This window comes from Enhydra lutris, unplaced genomic scaffold, assembly GCF_002288905.1.
Source record: "Enhydra lutris kenyoni isolate GAN:26980312 unplaced genomic scaffold, ASM228890v2 scaffoldscaffold22, whole genome shotgun sequence".
NCBI lineage: Eukaryota > Metazoa > Chordata > Mammalia > Carnivora > Mustelidae > Enhydra > Enhydra lutris.
Window position 1 is genome coordinate 43,253,449 of NW_019154106.1, and position 24,700 is coordinate 43,278,148.

The following is a 24,700-nucleotide window of genomic DNA, read 5'->3' on the forward strand; positions in this document are numbered from 1 at the left end:
TTATTTCTTATCGAGTTTACTGGATTGCTTAAAAGTGAATTCAAAATACATCCTTACCTCCCTGAATATTTATTACAAATGTACATTTCATGTTAATATTATTGATATGAAGTTTCTGTTTAATAAATCTGTGCATTTCATCATAGGCATGAATTGTGTTCATTAGCATGACTCTTATGTTCAGTCTTCCACAGTCTCCTGAGAAATTAAAAACCAAGTTCAGTTTAAAAACACTAAAAACATTTTGATAATAAACATGTTTATTTCCAACAGCAGCATTTGTTTTGTCCACTGATTAAAGTGAAGAAAAACAGCATTTAGAAAATATTATACCTTTCTTTCATACAATTTTTGTTTTCCTAAATATATATTTTTAACAATTTAAATAAAAACTTACCTTTTTTTTTCATTGAATAGTCACTCATATTTGTCTTCATTCTGTTGTTTTGGAGGCTTCATTATGGATGGAAATCGAAGGGCATAGAAGCTGAGCAGTTGTAGAATATTTTTCAAGCAACAGCATCTGGTTTCTTGGCAGTCATCATGGGCCAAGGCAAGGCAGTCCTGGAATATCTCCAGACTTTTCTGTGGGTATTGCTGAGGGATTTCCAGGTCTGCCATGTTGTTGTAATGGTGTTTCCTAGAAACCCGGAAACTCGGAATGGAATCCGAAGTCTGTTAGATAGTGTTTGAGGTCTACACAATTTGGCTCCCTTGCCCTCTCTTTGACATCTGACCCATCACCCTTTGCCCAGCTCACTCTGCTCCAGCCACACTGGCCTCCTTGCTGTTCCTCACACATTCTAAGCACAAGCATCTCTTTGCCTCAGGACATTCACCGATCCATTGCCTCTGCCTGGGATGCTGTCCCTGGGTAGTGACATGGCTTACTCCCCCACTTCTTTCAGGTCTCTACTCACATGCCCCTTCTTTTAGTTTTCCTGACCTCCTCAATATTTAAAAATCCTCCCTCCTCCATATCCATATACCTGGTCACTTAATATTCCATGGCACATATTAGCACCCAAGTTACATATATCTACGTGCTTATTTATCGTCTTCTCTGTCTTTTCCTCTCCTCTCCTTGCCCCCAAATCACTGCTCACTTTTGTTTTCCCAAATAGTGCCTGGCCATTAGTAACCACTCAGTAAATAATTTTTGAATGAATCTGAACCAAAATGCACCTTTTGGTCACAAAGAAACAATGCTTTTAAGTATTAGGAACCTAACTCATTTACTAAAAATGTACTTTGCTGAACTGAGCACATGTACTCAAATATATATACCCATTGAAACTTCCCTGTGACTTAAAGGTCATGGGAAATAATGCTTAGATTTCAAGTCCAACTTCTGGACTCATCGACAAGTTTTTATTTCCTATTGGTAGAGTCAAGATGCACTTGTTTAAGTTTCCCTGATGAGCTACGGCTCTGTGACTAGAGAGTTAAAGGAGCGTTACAAATGCAAGCTGTACCACTTGGAGCACATTCAGAGAGCTGGGTCTCTTCAGCAGTGCTTGCCCAGCTCTTGGAAAACAGTCAGATTCATTCCCATAATGTTGATTTCCAACTGCCCTCATTATCACCTCTTTGAATAACTTGCTTCGAGAACCAAAGTACTAATTGTTTCAATGACTGAACTTTATTTCTGTAAATAAAGCACTATGAATTTACATACTTTATTTGGCACCCTGAAAGAAAGATACTTGGAAGTAGCAAGGAGAGTCTGAGTTTTCTGGTTAAAATTATTGGGGGTTTGCTTTGTTTATACTTCGTTATTTGCACTGTGCAACTATGTTCCATGAGGAAAAGCTGTTCTGGACTCATTCCGATGTAATTGGTGTAACCCAAGAAGGAATTCTGCTGTTTTTTGTGTTGTGTTGTGTTGTGTTGTGTTGTGTTGTGTTGTGTTGTATTGTGTTGTTGTTGTAGCAGATGACTGCCTGGGTGCTCAACCTGATGGATTCAGAATTTTTTTTTAAAAGTTATCTTCATGGAAAGGTAGGACCATTGACCTGAGCCTTTCGCCTTTTCTTTTTTCCTTTTCTTTCATTCTTTTTTTTTTTTAAAACAGCTTCTCCTCTCCTCCACGCCCTGCCTATTCTCCCCTTGCCTCCCCACTCCATAAGCACAATGGGTTATGTCAGAGGAGCTACTCAGTGCTTAAGAAAATAAGTGAGAGGATCTCTAGCCAGGAAAACTCTTCTTTCAATTCATTTTTCTTTACTTGACATTCTTGAGCAGGCTGCAGGGGATATAATGAAATGAATTAAACAGGTCCTGGCTTTCCAGTGGCTTATAGTCCATGCTTGTCCTATTTTTCCTTTGGTTGTTGTGGAAGGGCAAATAGCTGAAGTCTCAAAGGGGTTGAAATAGGTCCACTCTCACCTGAGACAGATTTTTGGCCCTTTGTGTGTATTTGCATAAACTTTCATTTTAAAAATCTGAAAACACCTTAACGTGATTATAATTACTTTAAGCTAATTACTGTAGTTGATTTTTAAAATTTGTACATTTTAAAACAAATATTAAAATAAAATTCTACAACATAAATTATTCTCGGGTGCCCAGGGATTACTTGTCAAGCACATACAGCATACAGTTCTCTTTGAATTCCAGGGGAATGGTGAGAAAACAATCCTTTTATGTAGTCCAGATCAAGAGCTCTGATAAAATGTACATATTCTATTTGCACTGAGTTCCTAAGAGAACAGAACACAAGGAGAAAAGAGTCCCTGTGAACACTGAAGGGGGCAGGTAGTGAATCTGGGTTCTAAATTTCCATCTATCTTCTGCTCACCAGTTGGTATTCTTATGCAAATCACCTTTGTTTAATAAATTTGAGTTCCCCCAGCTCTAAAGCAGAGGGATTAGATTAGATGATGTTTACAGTTCTTTCTTTTGCTAATGTTGTTATCTGGTGTTTACCTGCAAGAAAATAGGTGCGTGACTTAAGGAGCCCACAGGCTTATAGGTTCAAGAAAACCAAAACAGAGAAAGATGACTTCCATCTCTGGAGTTCCTTTTGGACAAGGTGTGAGGAAAGGTGTATGAAGAAAAGGGTGTGGGCAGAAATGATAATGATTCCAAAATGACAGAGACAAGAAAAGAAATAAAGGAGTTTTAGTCATTGTTAACAGAGCATCTATTAAATGTCAGCATGATATTAGGTGCTAAGGACTTAAATAAGACTGAGTCCTTCCATTAAACAGCTTGGGATCTGCTGGGAGATCAAGACATGAAAAAAAAAGAGAGAGAGAGAGAGATTCCACAGAGTACGCGGGAGTAGAAGAGATATGGTGGGAGCACAAAATTGGCAGGGATCAGATAAGGCTTTAAGGGAAAGTGATTTTTGACTTGAGACTTAAAAGATGAGTAGGATCATGACAAACAAGTGGGGTTAATAGGAAAAGAAAGAATATGGCAGGAGAACCAAAGAGGCTGACTTGGAAATTAACCCCATATGTGAGGGGTGGGAGTGGTAGATCTTCCCCTCTTCCTTTTCATCTCCTATCCTGACAGCCAGTTTTCTTTGGTGTCAAGTATTAGGGGTATAGCTAAACAAGTACCTTCTATGCTGAAAAACAAGGACTTCAGTTCTTTCCTTCCATAAAAACCACAGCTATATTTCCTGGATCGTTTTGTTGACATTGGAGGTTTATGAGAAGTAAAAGTATTTGTGATCTCTTTCAAATTATTTTTAAGCTTTCTCTGCCCTCCCCCAGACCCCCCCCCACCCAGTCTGTAATGACTTGTTACTGACATATTTTCTTCCCTGTGCTGACCAAGCACTAAATCATGCTGCTTAATTACCCCTGTCTCCGTTCCACCCTCTCACAGCCTCACAGCTGAACTTGTCCAGCTTTATAGCATGCCTTGCTTGGTAGGCAGAGGAATGGTCATCAGCATTGTTTTGAGAAGGTCACAAAACCCAGGATGTCCCTGGAGAACTGAGCAAGGCTTGGGGCCTAGTGTTAGGTAGCATCAATCAAGTAAATACTGACATTAGCTTAAAGATGCCTCTCACCCACCCGGCTTGTTTCTTCCAACTTCTCCAATTGCCCGCCCCCTTCGTCCACCCCCAGTAGTGTGTGGTGCACAAGAACAGAATCTGAGTTAACCAGGGCTAGGGGGCTGGGGTTCCCAGATATCATATGGGGCTAAGCAGGTGGGGTAAATGTAAGGGTCGGGGTTGAAAGCTTTCATGAAAGCCTGTTGAATCTGTTTTTACAGAACAGCATTTTCCCTTCCCTTCCTTACTTCGTTATCCACCAATAGGCTAGTTGTATTTGAGGGAAAGTGTTTTTCTTTCTCTCTAGGCCAGATTTCAACAGGCCACTTTAAAATGCCCTTTCTGATTGAAATGACAAAACACAAGAGAATTTACTCCAAAGAGAATCTAGTGTGTGACGCTGTGCCTGCTTTTTTACTGTTGGTTTCCATATACTGGAGCATACTGGTGCCAGTTTAAAGCCCCTGACAATTTCCATGTTTATCAAGTTCTCCTGTTTCTACCTACGCCCTGCATAGTTCTTTTTAGTTTATCAGTCTATCAGATATGTGTCACTAGGGTATTTCGAGTGTCTTCTCTTAGGGCTCGGAGATTGGCTGGAGAAGGGCGTTGTTTAGATCAAAATTGTGCCCCTTGCTTCTTCAAGGTGGCTGGTGGTACCATTAACTCTTTCCGTATTTGAGGACTGTGAAGTGCCATTTGAGAGAAAGTCGCTGCAAGACATCTGGTAATATAGTTTGCTATTTGAGAACTTGGAACAGCAGCAACATCAGAATCTCTCTTCTCCTTGGACAATGATTCTTGTCTGGTGGCTAGGAACAGGAAATGGGTTTCATTATTATTCACCATATAGCTTATTTAAAGCACATGGGCTTTAAAGTGAGACTGACTCTAAAATAGATAATAATTCCCATTTTATATGATTATTTTGAAAACTAAATAAAATAATAAATTTAAAATGCCTGACATAGAACCTGACCGAGTTAATGCACAGTGCATGCTTGTTGAATGAACCCATGAATGAATGGGAGTGATGATTGGATGGCTGGGTGAGTGATTATGTGGTTATGTGAAAATCGTGTGATTATGAGAATATGGGCCTTGCACCTTTTTGTCTATGGAGCTCTCCACTGGAGATCTTACATGATTTTATCACTGTAAGCAGGTGTATATGTGTACACCTGCATATTTCACATTATGTTAAATAGTAGGTACACCGTGACACCACTCATTATAATTTGACACGAATTTGGCTGTACTGGGGGTAAAGCAAGCCTCTCTTCTCAAGTGCAATGGTGTTATAAAGTGACTCTGACACAATATATTTTTTAGGTCCTGACCATAGTCTAGTGTATATACTCTAAGACACTCAAGAATTTCACCATAAGGCTGAGTTGGGTAGACGTATCGTTTTGTGTTGAATGTAAGTAGGCCTAGTTATTAAAGTATCACTAGGATCCAAATGCAAGATAGGGTTTTGTGGTTTTTTTTTTTTAAGATTTTATTTATTTACTTGACAGAGATCACAAGTAGGCAGAGAGGCAGGCAGAGAGGGTGGGGGGTAGGTGGGTGCTGAGCAGAGAGCCCGATGCAGGGCTCGATCCCAGGACCCTGGGATCATGACCTGCACTGAAGGCAGAGGCTTTAACCCACTGAGCCACCCAGGTGCCCCTTCATAGGACTTTCTTAATCTAATGTATTTAAAAGATTGGTCAGTGAGTTAGTGGTAAAGCATAGGAAAGATTCTTTGTATCTTGTATATTTGTATTCTTTGTATCTTGGTTTGGTTTACTGCTTTTTCTGGATAACTTCTTTTTTGAGTCTAAAGTCTAAAATGACCAATATGACCTATAAGACTGTACCCCTCTCTAGACTCTTCTCATGCCACTCCACCCTCACTTAATAGTCTTGCCACATTAGCCCTTTTTTTGGTTTTTTGAAATCTTATCTACTTTTCTACCTCAGAGCCATAATAATCAGTGTTCTTTTTTCTGGAATGTTCTTTATAACCTTTCCATCTGGATAATTCTTACTTAAAGTATTACTTCCTTAGAGAAGCTATTTTGATTCTCCAGACTGTGTTACATACCTTTGTCCCATCATCTTTTGACATTCTGTATTTTTCTTTCTTAGCACCTAACCATACCTAACCATAATTCATAATTATTGTCTAAGCATTTAGTTAATATCAGTTTTTCTTTTTAGCTCCGTTAAGGCAGGGACTATTTCAGAGTTGCTTGTTGTTGCACCTCCGGTTTTTAGCATAATGTTTAGTTAATGGTAAGCGTTTGATAAAGATTGACCATGGAACAGATTCATCAATGTTGGAATGTGCCTGCAAGGTGTAATGGTTGGTTCATCATACAGTCATTTCTACTTTAAATGGTGATGTTGAATGAGTGTCCTTCTAATACCAGTGCTAATTAGTTATGCTGTCTTGATGTGGTACTTCTCTTTTGTAGTCCTCCGTCCATCAGCGGAATGAGGAGGTGAGACTAGACTAAATAATCTAGGAAGACTCCTTCAGTTTTGGGGCTAAGTATGGCATTTTTCAACGTACCAAAACTCTTAATACTGGCTACTTTATTAAACCTAAACTAATAGTAATACAGGTGGAATATTTTTAGCCATAAAATGGTAAAAGCATTTCTTAAAATGCTCCCATAAAATATGAGTGATTTTATGATTTCGAAAAAAAATATTTAGCTAGGCTCATTTTTTACATGTATGCACTGTATGTCTTTTATATATCTTGGATAAAGAAATAATATCCCAAACAACCACTGAACATTTTTCAAAATTGAAATGGAAAAAAATCTATATTTACAGTAACAGAACAGTCTTCACCAAAGTTTACATGTTTATGAGACTCTGGCTAAGCCTGTTATAAGCTTTACTACATTGTTGGTTTTGTAAACCTCAACTGTGTTTGGAAATGAATATTCATCATTATATCACTGTGACTGTGGACTGTGATCTCCGAATCCTATCTGGAATGACACTTTTGTAAACTCTTATGCCATAGTTAATTAGAGTTTAACCTTTCTTTTTCCCAAACCATTAGCCCACAAAGGAGTTTTTGAACTAAGGCTATTTATTTGAATAACTCATATTTTGTGTTCTTCCAAAAAAGGATACAGCAACATTTAGAGAAACTTAAAGTTCATAACTAATTAGACTGAGAAGCAAAATCGGTACTACCCCACAGTTGCTGCTCAACAGCAGAATTTGTGTCAGAAAAGTTTGAGACAGGTGACTGAAGTTAACAGTTATTGAAAAACTTTCTAGTTAACATTTTAACAAATGACTTCAAAAGAATAATTTCTGGCGAAACAGCATAATTTAATCTAGGCTGGGCTTATTTTCCTTTTTTTTTTTTTTTTTTAACTCAGCAGCATAAAATTAGTTGTTATATACGACAAATATCATCACATACCGCTTCTGTTGCCTCATTCGTAGAGAATATCTGTCCTTCCTAACAGCCAGTGATTTTATATAGTATGTTAATCGTGAAAACATTGATTGGTTATCTTTCATGTGCAAGGCACTATTTTTGCTGCTACGCATTCAGCAATAATCAGGTGGATGGTGACTTCAGTCAGCTGACAGTCTATCCAACATGATAAGACGTGTGTGCACAACTAAACACAGGTTTAAAAAAAAGTGGTAAGTGGCACAAAAAAGGTGCACATCGGATGTTCAGGGTCTATATCTTACATCTTCTCCAAAACCATGTGCTTGTTGCAAGACTTTGAATCCTCCCCAGCTTCTAACACAGAGACTTGCATATAGAACATCTTCAATTAACATTAGCTTAGAAGATGAGGTGTCTTGTGAAATCGTTTGGTAAACCTGCTCCTATTCAGTGAATGGCATTCTTTTTTATCTAGGTCAGATCTGAAGTCTTCAGTCTGAAAAGCATGGTACTTACATCTAAAATTATATATTTTGTTAGACAGGATGTGACAATTTTTACTTTCATGAGCGCCTTCTATCTTTATATTGGGCTCTGTTTTCTGGTTTTTATTTCAAGGCTTATTCTACTCAATCTTATCTGGTATCTTACTGTCCAGCTGACCCAGCTCTGTAAATTCATGGCATGTGGCTATGCTGCTTCTTGCCACGCACGGTCAGTGATCACAGCTCACAAGGAATTCTGAGGAGTCTCGGCACTTCTGGGGTCTTTCCTCTTAGGTACAAACCACCAGAAAGCGATATGAAATAAATGGTTATCAAAGCTTTAGAGGAAGCAATTTACAGTATTTCTAAAAAGCAAGAAACGTCTATATTGTTCAATATGAAGGTTATCTGAATTTAGTCAGCTTTCTAAAAAATAGATTTGTTCCTGAGGGTTTGTTTTTCTGTGTTGTTGTTGTTTTTTTCACTAGTTGAAGTTCCCTGGGAAGTCAACATTGAGTAAAATTGACTTTCTTCTGATCTTGTGAATTATAGAGGGAAAATGAAGGCATAAATGATACGTAAGGACTCTCGCCTCTCTAAGATTCCATGACTCTTTAATACTCAGTAGGAGGGCATATTGGTCATGATGCCGGATACTGTGTGGTGGACACTTTCTCAGCTCTCAACCGTCTTCACTCCATTCAGTAGAAAACTTTTCTTCAGTGGCTTTATCCAAGCAGAAAAATTTCAGAAACTTCACTTGCCCCCGCCCCCTTTGAAGACACCTGGCTGCATTTCAAAGGAAAAGGATACCGCACAGTAAAAAGGAAACAGAAAAGGCAGCCTTTTCTCCCCCTAAGTTCTAGCAGTTTGACTGACTCTTACTTGTGAATTTTTCTTGCCACTGAGTCATTGCACATACAGAATTATGAAACTTTAATTTCTTTAGAGGCTTGTTATATTAGAAAAATTGTTCCAAAGAAAGCAACAATCATGACATAAGCACATCTGGCTCTTGCAAATTATTCTTTATTAAGCTTTCATTTAATTACATGTGCTGAAAGGTCTGTTTTTGATTACTGTAATTTTTTTTATTTGTCCATCTGAATGATAGTAATGCTGGAAATTACACACAAACCACCTGTTTTTTTTCCCCCCCTTACTAATATAGCAAAGTTTGAGCTATTTTCTCTGTGGTTGATGAACTAGGAAGCTTTCTATTTATTATGCTAGAAATATGACTATCAAGGTAATGGCTTAATCTTGATTATAAGAAGAAAAGAAAATATTTGAATGGAGTTTCCAAGCATTGAATACTGTGAGGACTGAGGTATCAGAATTCTGGTTAACCATAGCAGGTTAACACATTCATTTATTACCAGTTTCACCCAAAAGCTATTAATCAACAGTTAGGGATTTAACATCCTGTGTTGGAAAAAGAAGCTTTATTTTATTTCGTTTCATTTCATTTCATTTCATTTCATTTTTTGGTCTATAATCTGGCCATATTCTCTTGAGGATTATGTTATATGCTGCTGAGAAATAAGACCTCGAGGAAACAGTGACTGCTGTTGGGCCTCTGGGATCTTTAGGGCAGCATTCTTATCATCCAGAAGGATCAGCATCCCCAGAGGGGCTTGGTCAGTATTGAATAAGAACAATGTTCTTCCAGGAATCCCTAGGAAAGTTCAGATTAGTTACTTAGTTCATGAATATTAAAATTACATGGATGGACATACTGATATTTGAAGAACTTTTTATAACAATTTTAGGCACTAGAAAGAATCATAGAAACCATTTAGTCAAATTCCTTTTTGTACCGAAGAAACGGAGTTCTAGAGCAACCAAACTCTTTCTTCAGGTCCATAAAGTGATTGCCAGAAGGACCAGGAACAGGACGATGGCTCTCATGCTAGTACTCTTTCTTTATATTATTTGGTCTCTCTTATTTCCTCTTTAAAAAAGTAGTGAAAGAGAAATTGCAAGGCTGTCAGAGAAATAGTTATCTAACAATACGGTAAGTTTTTTTGTTTTGTTTTGTTTTGATTTTCCACTTTTTGTTTCGTGAAACTCAATTTCAGCTGCATTTAAAAAGATAACGTTTGTCTTCCCTGTTTTGCAGCAGCTCTATGCAGCTCAGCTGGCCAGCATGCAGGTGTCACCTGGAGCAAAGATGCCATCGGCTCCACAGCCACCAAACACAGCAGGGGCAGTCTCACCTACCGGGATAAAAAATGAAAAGAGAGGGACCAGCCCTGTAACTCAAGTTAAGGTACTTGCTTTGCAGGATTGTGAAAACAGTTTGGAAAACAGCTTCACAAGAAAAGTAGTGAATGAGACTGGGATGGGAATGAACAGCAGGAAGCATAGCAGCATAAAGGAACCCCAAATGCTCCTCATTATGGTAAATTTCATGATTGAGCACTGAGAAACAGGTGTTTCCCTTTTGATAACAATAGTGCCATATTGTGAGATCTTTACCTAAATCTGCAAACTCACTTCTCAGGAGTTTTTCCCCTTTGGATTCTGGCTTTTATTTTTTAATGTTCACTGGCATGAATGGCCATGGTTTTATTGCCAGTCTTTGTCATAGACTTGTGACACTTTCTCTCAAAATTCCTTAAACAGGTGGGAGCCAACTTATAGTATCAGGAAAGGAGGTTCTCAAAACTTTAGATTTAAGAAAAGGGGGACGGAAAAGAATCTATGGCTGAACTTCATATAGTTTGTTGATAAAGGTCTCTCCTTCAGGAATAGTTAATGTGGCTCTGAGGAATGAGTGGTATCATTATCTATTCATTCTTTGATGCCTTGTGGTTGAGAGGATAAACAGGCTCTCCCAGGTTATGGCTGGGACAGTGATAGAGGCCTTTCCTCACTAATTCTCGGTGTCTTAAAACGTGGCACCTGGGCAGTATTTGGCGACAGAGGAAAATGGATGATATGCTCCAACTTTGTGCTGCAGCTGGTACCTATAGGTGGTACTGGTTGGTTTTTATAATATAGTTCAGAGAAACAATTGCTTTGTATCATTGACTTATCTACTTAGAGGCATATGATAAGCACAGAGGTATTACAATAATACATTACAATAATGTACCCAAAGTACTACATTTGGAGAAACTTTGCAATTATTAAATTTTCGCAAGGGAAACATCTAAGGCCAACAAAACAGCATCAAATGCTACAAAACCACTGAAATTATTTTATTTTCTATAATGTGCAGATAGGAATTAAACCCATGCTTTAAATTCTCCAGAGAAATAGATGAATATTTATGCTTTGTTGTTAGAAATATTGAGGTATGACAATAGGCAGCTTACATTTAATAAGGTAACATTACTTATGGAAACAGGCTGTCTCTTTTGTGTTCCAAGAATTTCTGTTTGTGAATAAGAGGCAGAACACTACAACTAAAACCAAAGCACTTTGTTTAATTATAGTTGTTAGAATATGAACATATCAAACATTTTTTACTTCAGATATTGGGTATTAGATATTTTAACATGAAAAAGTCATTTTGTAAGTGAGTTGGCCAAATGGAACTGCACCAAACCAAGCCTTTACTGGATGAGTAAAATGTTCCCTGGTTAAATTCAAGTTTACATCTGCTTTTACCATTCCAGCTTTGTGGGCCAACTGAGTTTTATTACTCACTCCACCACATGCAAATTCTTAGGGAGTTCTCTATATAATTTGACTTGACTATATTTTATGTTAATAACAAAGGAAACATTCTTTATGCTTACTATATTGTTTATTATATGTGTGGGTAAAAATATATAGGTCAGGGCATGAAGCAAATTTTTTCAATTTAAAAAAAGTAGATTCTACCTATTACTGAAGAAGTTCTGAGAATAATCTCATGAATTGGCAATTGAATGGATTATGGTCACTAAAATATAATTCTGTCTATAATCATTGCTTTCCCTCTGTATATAACATGACCACATGACATAGGGCACCTTTTGTTGAAGGTAGCAAAATTAAACACAGATGGTCTTATACACCTTCTTTCACTCGGAATTTTTATCTGCTATAATTATCAACATCAGAAATCAGAATTTTTTTGGTTCAAATTTTAGTTCTACCACTTTTACCATCTGTGTCACTTTGGGCAAGTTACTTCTTTCAGCCTTAGTTTTCTGCTCTGAAAAATGAGAGTTAATATTATGGGCCTTAAACCCTCTAGCATATAGTGAGTATTCCATAAATGTAAGTGTAGTGATGATTGTGATGATGATGATCTGATGAAGATGATGGTGGTGCTGGTGATGGCGGTTGTAAGTGAACTATCCATTTGTATAACAAAAGAGAGCCTAATTAAATACCTAGAGGAGTTCCATTTTCAGCTGTAATGGAGGATCAGAGTTTGCCTCCAGCTTAAGCAACTGAAACACAGGACAAAATATATAAAACAATGATTCTCAGACATTTGCAATACGATTAGAGGACAGTGATTCCTGAGAGAAGAGACACAAGTGAGGCAAATACTACAGTTATTCCAGCTTACTGTCTAAAGGTAGTTTCTAGGTCATAGTGCAAAGACGGGTACCCACATGGAAAATGGCAGGCTCTCTGAGTAGAGACATAGAGTTCAGAGTTTTGGGATACCAAGGTAGGCAGAATTTGTGAGGTAGAGTACCAAGGAGGAGAGAGCTGCTCACCGAGAGAATACTGAAAATCTGTAGGAGATTCCCCTGTATTTAGCTGAGTATGGATCGGCATATGCATATGAGGAAACTCTCTGAGGAATGAGGAAAATACCAGATGTAGCAGGCAAAGCACCTGCAAGATTCACAAATGACTGAGAATGATTTGTGTTCCCATTAGCCAGAGTGGAAAGATCCTCTGACATAAGGGGTATCAAGTAGTATTGCCCAAAGGGTGATACCTCAGTAATGAGGCCAAATTATCCCTAGATTAGTGGCTTCTCTGAACCTACCACACAAACTTAAAAGCAAGCCTAGAAAGGGCCAAACTTTTCTATGTCTCAGAACAAAGTCCTCAAAGATTTGAAAGAATTCATGAACATGAACTCCAACATCTAGCAATGTAAAATTCATAGTGTGTAGCATCCATTCAATAATTACCAGGCTTTTATAAAAGCAAAAAAATATGAATAATAATAGGGAGAGAAATCAATCAATAGAAACAGATCCCAAAATGGCACAGATGATAGAGTTAGTAGTTAAGACAGTAGTTAAGACAACTACTACAGAGTCACTGAGCTATAGCCAAATGAAGAGATAGGCAAATCTTGCTCCTAGAAAACACCCATGGAATTTCTGTCAGGCTAGGGCATGCTATGAGAACCAATATTGGGCCTGCCATGGTGAAAAAGAATTTACTTGATTGGGAGTTGGTAGATGCTTCCCATTCATGCCCAGCAGCATTGTTGGCAGAAGTGGCAATCATTGAATTATAAAAATAAATAATCAGGGTATATTCAAAGCTGGGAAAAATAGATGTTATAAGCTTTATATGTTTAAGAAGATAGAAGAAAACATGAGCATTATAAGGTAGGACGTAGAACACATCCATGGAATGTCTGGGAGATGAGAAATATGGTATTTGTTTGTTTTTGTCTTTGTTTTTGTTTTTAATTAATTTATTTGACAGAGAGAGAGCACTAGTAGGGGGACTGGCAGAGGGAGAGGGAGAAGCAGGCTTTCCACTGAGCAGGGAGCCCAATGTAGGGCTCGATCCCAGGACTCTGGGATCATGACCTGAGCCTAAGCAGACGCTTAACCAACTGAGCCATCCAGGCACCCGAGAATTATAGTTTTTGAGATGAAAATTGTACTGGACTAGTACTGAGTGGATTAGACATCAGAGAAGGAAAGATTAGTGAACTTGATGACAGAATGATGAAACTATCCTAAATGAAATATATAGAAAGAAGACTGTCAGTGCTGTGAAACATCAACTGGCCCAATGTGTGCGCCCAGAACCCCAGAAGGAAAAGGAAGGAATAGAAAAAATATATTTGAAGAAGTAATGGATGAAAATTTTCCAACTTTGAAGAACAGTCTGAACTCAGATACCTAAGAAGCTCAGTGAACCCCAAATAAAACAAACATGGAGAAAACTAGATACCTAGCCTAGAAGTCACTATTATTTAGATAGAAGTAAAGGAACTAATTAGTCTAAATATTCTTTGAGTGAAGAGTAAAGAGAAGTAAATTGTAATCAAGCACACAAGACATTTTTTACATGCATAATGATGCAGTCGTGTTTCCTAAGACTCCATCCTATGTCTAGATATAAAGATAAATGCACATTGCAACAGAGATATGCCAGATTATCTATTTCCCACCAAGACAAAAAAAAAATTCACTACGTTATCAAATGACTTATTTTCTTTGATAGTTTAATAGAAAAGGGACCTGGGATTTGGAGTCCAGTAAACTAGAGTTCAAATGTTGTCCTTCCATATATGACTCTGAACAATGATTTTGTCACTCTGACCCTTCCTCCTTTGTGAATTTAGAATAATACTGCCCAACCTCATAAACTTACAGACTTATAGTTAAATGAACTAATATACGTGAAAATATCTAGCACAGTGCTTGGTGTATATACTGGCTTCTCTGTCCATGTTGTTTCTATGTTCTCTCTCTAATCTTCCTCCTGAGTAGCCTTTTCTGGAATCTCTTTCTGTCCTCCCTTAAATGACCATGGTACTAGGGGAGAACTTAGAGATTAGCTAGGATCAGGCTCTCTTCCCAAAGGGGAGAATGTTCTGTTTCCAAGCTCTATTGTGTTTTAAAAAGTGACATTAATAAAATTCTCTGTGCCTTCTCAGAAGCAAAACAGAAGTTAACATTTGCTGACAATTTTACTGTAGAACACAATAATATAGATCTTAAAATTGAACATTTAAATGAGTATGTTTATATTACAACTAAGTTTCTAAAACAATGGACATGTTGTTATATGTCTTTAACTACAGGATGAACGAGACAAAGGCAAGGAGTTTAGCTTTCAAGCTCCTGGTTACACTAGAGTTACAAGTCAGATACTTGAATACTGTGCCCAGTATAGAAGGACAGGCATCTTAAAATAGACATTCTGTAAATATACGTAGCAAAGAATATAAAGAGACATCACTTTAGACATGAAAAATAAATTACATATAGCATGGGATGTAAAACATAATTATAATGTGTACTTGCTCTTTGCAAAAATTAATTTTAAACCTGAATAGAGACCAGAATTTAGACCATGAGGGGTGTCCACACCCAGAAAGCCACATAGAAACCATGCTGTGGCATGTGGCTCCCTGGGCAGAGGCCCAGGAGAGCAGAAGAAGCCTGTGTTTCCATTTTTAAAGTACTTGCAATTGTTTGATTTAAAATATATATTAAAAAATTAGCTGCAGAGCCTATTTATAGTTGCAGGAACTTTTCAGAGAGAATAACACAAAAGCACTACAGAGCCGCTGAAATTTTAAATAATTCTTTGTAAATGCCCTAGGTTAATTTAGATCCTTGAAAACACATTAGGAAATTAAGCTGTAATGTGAGCTAATTCAGATTTTAATTTGGCAAAAAGAATGATCCAACTACACAGTTAATGTAAATAGAAGCATAACACAGGGAAATTAATGAGGTTTCCTTCCGATGAATCTTCAAGGAGGTAGATAATTAGCTTCTTTTGTTATTATTGTAGGAGAATGTGGCATTGTCTCTGAGGTGTAAAATAACTGTGGCTTACTAAGTGATAATGTGCTTCATTTGTCTTTTTTTTTTTTTTAATAATTATTTATGTTAAACTCTTGTAGGATGAAGCAGCAGCACAGCCGCTAAATCTCTCTTCCCGACCCAAGACAGCGGAACCTGTGAAGTCCCCAACATCTCCCACCCAGAGCCTCTTCCCAGCCAGCAAAACCAGCCCCATTAATCTGCCTAACAAAAGCAGCATCCCCAGCCCCATCGGAGGAAGCTTGGGAAGAGGATCCTCTTTAGGTAAATGAAAAGGTCAACAACATGAAGAGATTTCTGAATTAGGTAAAAGAAAGCAAACCTGTTCAGGGATGACTGATGCCTGTTTCCAAAGTGGTCCTTAGTCCAAGGGGGAAAAAAAGAAAAAGTAAAAGTAAAATCCTTTCTACTGAAACGTGACCCCTCTTGGTATCTTGGGTGATTAGAACTTTTGGAAAAGGTCATAGTATAAATCCTTTGGGATGGGTTCTTTAGAGGCCGCAGTTAGATACAGCAAATCAGAGACTTGGGGATTTCTGTGCTTGGTTAATGCTTTGCCCGAAGTAACTCTAGGCAGACAAGAGTGATCATGAACCCTCCAAGGGCCTAAAGGGACCTGGCTTCCAAGCTGCCTGCCAAAAGTCCAAAGTTTCTTTGAAGTTTTATATTTTCTTTTTAAAATGTATGTGAATTTTGCGTCTTATCCCATATTACTTTTGCATTAAAACAAATGTGAATGACACACACACTTCAATGACATAATATGAAATAAAATTGATATCTGATAAGATATGTCAGAATGATCCTCAGGCTTCTAACACTCTCTGATATATTGCCAAGTATCTCCAGGGACACTCATAGCCCAGTGAGAAGGATAGAGGGAAAACATGGGTTTTGGCATCAGACAGACTTGGACTCAGAGCCTACACTTACTTGTTATGTGACCCTGGGAAAGTTACTTAATATTTTTGAACTCAGTTTCCTAATCTCTTAGAGGGGAATATTATTACCTAGCTCATAGTTTGTTATGAGAATTCAGGGAGGAAAATGCATATAAAATGCCCAACACAGTGTCTGGCACCTCAAAGGCATACAATCTAAAAAAAAACTAGACTGAACCAATACCAACACATTTACACATACATGTGGAATGAAACAATAAAGGTGAAAGCATTTGTCAGCAGCAGAGTGCCAAATAAGTATTAGCATGTTGTTACTAAGCCTCTTAATTTTCATATGAGACACAGAGATAACAAGGGATTGGGGGCTTAGAATTATGTTTCTTCACCGCATTACCTTCCTTGCCTTATTGAGTCCTGGAGCCTGAAACACTTATTATAATAAACAAAATAATGTGTTACGTGTAACCATTTGCCGTTGAAAATCCATTTTTGACTATATTATCTCATCTGATTTTTCACAATCATCTTATGACATAGTGCATTATTACCCTCATTGTATGATGAAGTAAATGGATTCTTACAGGTAAAATGGCTTGCCCAATGCCATGTAGCTATGAATGAGTAAAACCAAGACTAGAATCTGGGTCCTCTCACCTGAGTTAAATAAACTCAGTGTTCATTTTTTGTGAATTCGCAGTTGGAGTATTTGCTGTACTGTGTTGGGTTTAAGTAAATCTTCTGATGGGGAGATATACCTCTTCCTTATTAAAACTTGGGATATTAGGATCCATAAAGCAGCCTATTCTCATTTTGAGTCTGGCTGCCTCTGCAGGGGACCGGGAGGTTTTCACTCCACGTCCGTGAAATTCATGTGGGAGAAAGAAGGGAGTCATTTCCAGTATGTGAATATGGTTGCTGGGTTGTTGGAAGTTGTGAGATAAGAGAGAGGGGAAAAAAAAGCCAACTTAGGGACAAATAATAGGCTTGATCTTGAAATGGCTTTAATGGCTTTCCCATTGCCCACTTCTGAATTTTGTTTGGACGGTATTTGTTTGCTCTACTGGGCATTGTGAGGGACAAAGATGAGTATGTCACAGGCCCTGCTCTTAGAGAGTTTATACATCAGCAGAGCAGATTTCTTAGATCATAAGCTAGAAATGGGCTGAAGCAATCACAATTTCGTTCAGTTGGTGTTGGATAGAAATGTTCTGTTTGGTTTTTATCAGAAAAGCTCCAGAGTAAACGCTGAGGGGTTTTCTATATCCCAAGAAGCAACTATTTGACCGTTAAACAATTTACTATAGATAGCCTTGGGAATTTTTTCTAGACTCATGCATATATACATGTACCCCCCCCCCACACACACACGCATGGTGTGGACTTGACTCTAGTCTGGTTTCCTCTGTCCTGTCTGAGGTGTATGCGTGTGGACACACATGCATGTGCGATGAAATGTGCATATGAGGATACAAACAAGTGGATCACATTAAACTTGACCACAGCAGCTGAAATCGATCAGTCAGCAAGCAGTTGCCTTCTTTTGGTCTAAGAATTGGAAAAGCTTGTGTAAAGTATTAATTTTAACCCACAGTAAAATGCAAGATACTGAAGAAAATTAGGCAGTTTAATTTTTTTGTTCTGTCTGAGTTGTATGGAATATAACGAAAGTAAATATTTGTTCTCACTTTATTTGAAGCTTTGTACTGATGTGAAAACCATTCCCACACATACAGCCTCCCCCTCAGGAAGACAGGGAGCTGAGAGCAGTAGGTGTTTGGCTCGGGGTAGGGAATGGGTTGTCATTCCCTGGGTAAATAACTGAGGCAGCATGGTGAGTAGAATGCTTCATTAGCCAGCCAGTGATTGGGGAATGGAAAGTGCCGCGCGTTGCTTCCCGCCCCCTCTCTCCTGCAGTGGACATAAGAACACACAGATAAAGATGTCGCTGAAGTACACATGTAGACTCAGAGTTTTCCTGCTAGGCGAGAAACCGCTTTCCTGCATTAGTATACCCAGTGTACCAGGCATCCTGAATAGATATCTCTGTACCTCTCCTCACCCGCTTCTTCCCTACTACTCCCCTACTAATTGTTAGATCTCACCAAAACACACACACACACACACATTGGCAGCTGGAATCTAGGAACCTTCCTCTGTGAGAAGGTAGGGTGACAGAGCCCAGATTAACTGGAGTGCTGGGGTATCCTCCAAGGGCTGAAAGGCCAGAAAGTCTTGGTTTCCTGGTGCTCTCTGATTAGTACGGCAGTTTTCTTTTCTTTTCTTTTCTTTCTTTTTTCTTTTTTTTAAGATTTTATTTATTTATTTGTCAGAGAGAGAGAGAGTACACACAAGCAGGCTGAGTGGCAGGCAGAGGCAGAAAGAGAAGCAGGCTTCCCACTGAGCAAGGAGCCTGATGCAGGACTCGATCCCAGGACCCCAGGATCACGACCCGAGCTGAAGGCAGTGACCTAACCAACTGAGCCACCCAGGCGTCCCGTACTGCAGGTTTCTTAAGAGCAAACACACCGCTTCCTTGCTCAGAGAATGCAGCACTCTACAGGGGAGTGGCAGTATTTTGTTAGCATCTAATCTCGTTGGCTTCTAATAAAGCATCCTGTGTATGCAGATATCCTGTCCAGTCTCAACTCCCCTGCCCTGTTTGGAGATCAGGACACAGTGATGAAAGCCATTCAGGAGGCTCGGAAGATGCGAGAGCAGATCCAGCGGGAGCAACAGCAGCAACAGCCTCATGGTGTTGATGGGAAGCTGTCCTCCATGAATAATATGGGGCTGAACAACTGCAGGAATGAAAAGGTAAAACTTGTTTCTCTCCTTCACTGGCAATATTAGACCCATTGGCTTATTCTCATCTGGCTCTTTCCAGGCAGCCGAAGAGCTGGGCTTCTAGCTTGGGGGCTGGTTTTTATCACTTTCAAGCATTAATGCCGATGAACACATACACCCTTTCCCACTTACTGTGGGGTTGCCTCCCACGCACCCAACCAGGCACCCAACCTGGCATTCACCCTACCTGCCTATTGGTGTTTTTCTGTCCCATTACAAAAGATTTAAAGTATTTTATAATGGAGGGGATATATGAGGTGATTAGAACGGGAATAGAAGGAGGAAGAAGAGTATATACTCATGATGAAGGCTACTGTTTTACTATGACTCACTATTGAATTTATTACTAAGTTTCTTATCAGCCAGAGCAAAAAATAAAACAACTTACGAATGCATTCATTTATTTTTTGATTCAACAAATTACGTAGTAGACACTGTTCTTGGCATAGGAGATACAACAGTGAGCAAACCAGACAAAAATCCCTGCTCTCACGGAGCCCCTGCTATGATGGGGGAGCACAGATGATGAGGAGATCAACGATTAATAGACAATACAATGTCAGTAATATCAGGAGGTGAATAAAAGCCCTGAGAGAAATAGAAGCAAGTTAAGTAAGGAGTTAGAGCGTGTTCGTCTAGATGGGGAGGAAAGGACGCTGTGCAGAAATGACACTTGAAGGAGACCTCAGTGAAGGCATGGGCAGGCCAGGTGAAGAGTAGAAGGAAGAGCGTGCGCGTAGCAGGGGTGATGCGTGGAAAGGCCCTTAGAGTGTACCAGCAACAAGGAGACCCGTGTGACAAGATGAGCCCAAGGAGGAAGAGCGGTTGGACAAAGTGATAGCCTGGGGTGACATGCTAGACCTTGTAGGCCCTGGAAAGGATTTGCATTTTATTCTAAGAGTGATGGGAATCCCCAGATGGGTTTTGTCCAGGGCAAAAACATGGTGTGATTTACATATAAAAGGATTATTCTGAATAGACTCCCGGAAGTTAAGAATGGAAACAGGGAGACCAGTTGAGAGGCTGTTGTAGTACACTGGGTGAGAAATTCTGATTATCTGATGAGTAAGTGAAACATGCCATTTTTTAAAAAGAGATGATCATATTTTCCCAGTGCCATATTCTGAAAGATTTTTGTTTTGTTTTGTTTTGTTTTTGTTTTTTGTTTGTTTTTAATGAGAACTGTAGAGGGACAAATGAGTAGCACAATGGGCAGTGTCTTTGGTAATGGTTTTAGAATAAATTTAAAAGTTATTTCCATTCATACATTTATTTGGTATAGGCTGAAAATAACTTATTAAATTAGGACCAAGAGTCTCCTCTTTGTTTCCATCCTTGCTAGCTCTAGCATGGGTGCTGTGTTAGACTCCATTCTTTCTAATAAACTTACACTTTCCTATTTCCTAGAAGGAGTCTTTAACTAGCGTGTGGAAAAAATCACGAGACAAGTATAAGGTTGTGTGTACTGTTACTTAAATATTTGAATATATAGCTATAACCAGGGTGTCATTTATTTTTCTTTGTTTCCTCTTCAAAATGCAGGGTGATGTGACAGTCTGAGATTTTGGATGTTTTCATTTCCTAAAGCTCTAACAAGTGATCGCAAACTAGATGGCTTAAAACAATACCAATTTATTTTCTCCCTGTTCTGGAGACTAGTTTAAAATCAAAGTGTTGCCTGGGCCTTACTCCTTCTGAAAATTCTAAGAAAGATTCCTTCCTTGCCTCATCCTGGTTTCTGATGGTTCTGGCAAGTTTTGCCATTCCTTGCCTTATAGCTGCATCACTCCAATTTCTGCTTCTGTCCACACGGCTGTCTTCAGTGTGTGTGTGTGTGTGTGTGTGTGTCTCCCAATCTCCCTCTTCTTAGAAGGGCACAAGTCATTGGGTTTAGGGTCCATTCTAATCCAGTGTGACCTCATTTTAATTTGATTACATCCTCAAAGACCCTGTTTCCATTTAAGTTCACATTCACAGGGACCAAGGGTTAGGACTTGAAGATATCTTTTTGGGGGACACAATTCAACCAATTACAGTGGGATACAGAACCATTCCTCATGTTAAATTAACCTCTAATTCTTGATTGATCTCCTATACTCTTTAGCCATTCTAGCAGATGACTGGAGTTCTTGGGCTGGGAAGGAGTTTAAGGGGATGGACATATGATAGAATTCTCAAACTACGAATGTGATTAGTCCTTACATAGACTAGGAAGCCATTGTTGATTTCCCAAAGCTTAGTGAAGAATTTCATTGTGTCCTCATTGCACTGACTTATGAAGGTTAACATCAAACAATCAATAAACAATTGGTCACTATTGGACCCCTTGGCCTTTATTGATCCTCTTGGTGGGAGGTTCAGATCAGGTAGGAGAGAAACTATTTGGGGAAATATGGGTCTTTTGGTGCCTATTAAGCCATAAACTTTTATAAACTTGGGCCTCATCATGCACACACCTTTCACTGGATCTGCTTAATCAACTTAAGTGCCCCATCCTCACGAGGCAGAACCCCTTTAAGATCTGCCTGGATAGATGGTTACATATAGAGTGAGGTCTCAGGACCACAAGAATAGAAGATCCTTGCCCCCAAACCTCTTCTACCATTCTGATATTAGAGATCAACACAGTCAATCTTTTAGTCTTTGATATTATATTCTCAGTGAGAACACCATGAAATAATATATTAAATCTTGATGTGAATTATGTTATAAGATCCTTTTGGGGGATCTGAGTGAGCAAAGAAGTTTTGGCGTAGAGATATTGAGTGAGAAATGGGGTTAACAACAACAGACCAGGTACATACACTTGGGACCATCCACTTTACTCTTTTGTCAAGGGTTAATCCTAAAATTAATCTGAGAAGTACATCAGTGATGTATTTGAAAATTTTTTAATTTATTAGTTTTCAAATGAAAGTAATATGTTTATTGGAAATCCTAATACAGAAAAATATATGGTAAAAATTTACTTATCCTCTTTATCCCATTAACTATTAATGATTCCAAAGTTTTCTTTGAGTAGTAACAACCATTAGTGATTCTGAAATTTTCTTTATATAGATGAGAAAGTATTAATGAGTTTTGAAATAAATATTCTCACTTGGAATAGTAGTCACTGAGTTGTCACTTACCATCTGTGTGATATTTGGTAAGTTGATTACCCTCCCTGAATCTCAGTTTCTTCATCTATAATATGAGGATAATAACGTGAGTTACAATGAAATAAGATGGATGTGAAAACACCTAGTATGGCTCCTGGTAGAGCGGGAATTTTCTTATGTTTCCTATCCCTTTTAACTAAATCACAGGTGACCTTGAATATAGAGAACAAATATACTGTTTTGTCACAGTTGAGAGGTCCTCACACAATAATTGGAAGGTCAAAAGAAAGAAACAGCAGATTTTTCAGATTTTGGAATTTTGGCTAACTCACATAGTTAAACTCTTTTCCAACTGAGTTGCTACCCAAAGCTATGGAAGCTTGAGGTTAATTAGATTAGATCAGCGTTTCTCAATCTCAGTGTTACTGACTTTTTTTTTTCTTTGACTTGATAATTCTTTGTCATGGTGGGGGGTACTATCTGGCGCCTACTCATTAGATGCTAGTAACACCCCTCCCTTTGCTGACAACCCAAAATGTCTCCAGACATTGCCAAATGTCTTCTGTTGGAGGAGGAAGGAGACTAGGGCCCCTAGCTGAAAAAATCACTGGACTAGATAAAATGTATTTAGAATTAATACATCTCAGAAACTTCATTCCACACACAAAAAAATTTCATTTAAATAACCATTCTGTTATTAAATTATGAAAATCATTTGCTTTTGATTAATGCTCTGAATGAAATATTTCTTGGAAAAATGCATCTAGAAATTTTTGTTCAGAATGCTAGCATAGAGAATCTTTAAAACATAATGTGTCCCTATGCCATTTAGTTTGAGGGAGTAGTGAGAAATAAATTCAGTATTGTTATAGCAACTCTGCCATTGACTGAAGGCCATCTGTCATTCCAATCAGGCTTGGAAGAGAGCATCCTAATCCACGTGCACCACACCTAGTAGTAAATTGGCACTGGGTGTACATTGCTTCCAGCAATGAATCTCAGTTTGTCTGACACCATGACTCTGTATTGTTGAATTTGTATCATCAGTTGGAGTTAGTGTTCAAACTTAAGACACTACTAACTTCAAATACTAGAAGTTAATGTTAAATCTTATTCATTGACTTTTCTTAATTCATTTGGAAGGGAGAAGTCTGAGGTACTGAAATAAACTTGTTTTGCTTTGTAAGACATGGGAAAGAGATGAGAGATTAGGTTACAATTTAAAAAAAATTAATAAATCCAAATTTGACCTAAAATATGTCACACTGAATATAATGGAGCCCCTGAGGGTAAGTGGAAAAGTAGTTTCTGCAGAACAAGAAAACTCTGATTTCCTGGTTGAAGAGAGCTGTCTCTGTAGATGACTTTACTGGGGTTGCATTTTCGGCACTGGAAAAGACGAACATAATGGAAGAATCCATTATATTCCTCTATGTACAAGGAGAGTTCACAAGACCTCCTTAACATGATCTGCTTCCCAGTAATTTCACTGTTTTGAACATGTATTTTGTGGGTTTATAGGCTTTGTTGAGTTTCTAGAGCTGATATCTGTCCTTGCTTGTTAGGTTAGATGCAGAAAGAAGAGTAAGAACAGCATTATGGTAGCTCTGGCTCGCTCATAATCAAAATATCCATCTTAATTTTATGAGGTTCCATGGGATACTGATTTTTCTTGTGAGGATCAGATTTTATTCTGAGGTCAAAGAGGGTAAATATATAATGTGCAATAAGATGGGTGAAATGGATTGTGACAAATTCAATTTAAGTGTCTTCAGAATTGTTCACTTTGGAATTATCTGTTTTCTTAAATATAGAGATCCATAAATTAGATTTACGAATTTGTTCTTTGTAACCCATAATATAGTTTTAGAGAATTTTTCACAGTGTTGCGGTCATGAAATGCTATAATTTATTAAGCATACCTTGTCACTCTCTTATTTGGACAGTCTTTAAAGAGGAATGTATCACAGATTTGGGTTCCTTGAGAAGGAGTGTGAGAAATAGACATTAGCGAGCATGTTTACTGGGATGCACTCTTTCTAGCTGCCACTGTAGAAGGAAAAGGACACCAGCAGGCTTGGTCTATGATGCAGTGTCAGTCAAGCCTCAGTCAACCCTGTGGGAAGCTTCAAGGCTGCCATGGTCATTCAGAATTGTCCCACATTGGGTGGAGGGAATGAACTTTCATATACTTGTGTCAACCAGTCATTGGATGAGGACTGCCCTGGCTAAGGG

At 38.4% G+C, this 24,700-nt stretch overlaps 1 protein-coding gene across 5 annotated transcripts in view; it reads left to right on the forward strand.

Annotated features, from left to right (window-relative positions):
* LOC111149639 (SRY-box 6) overlaps positions 1-24,700 on the forward strand; it is a 655,543-nt gene that overhangs the window by 510,950 nt on the left and 119,893 nt on the right. For all 5 annotated transcript variants that reach the window (XM_022506831.1, XM_022506832.1, XM_022506833.1 and 2 more), the window contains 3 exons: positions 10,035-10,184; positions 15,699-15,882; positions 19,147-19,334. In XM_022506831.1, the coding sequence (XP_022362539.1) occupies positions 10,035-10,184; positions 15,699-15,882; positions 19,147-19,334 (522 nt within the window). The remainder of the gene's footprint in view (positions 1-10,034; positions 10,185-15,698; positions 15,883-19,146; positions 19,335-24,700) is intronic.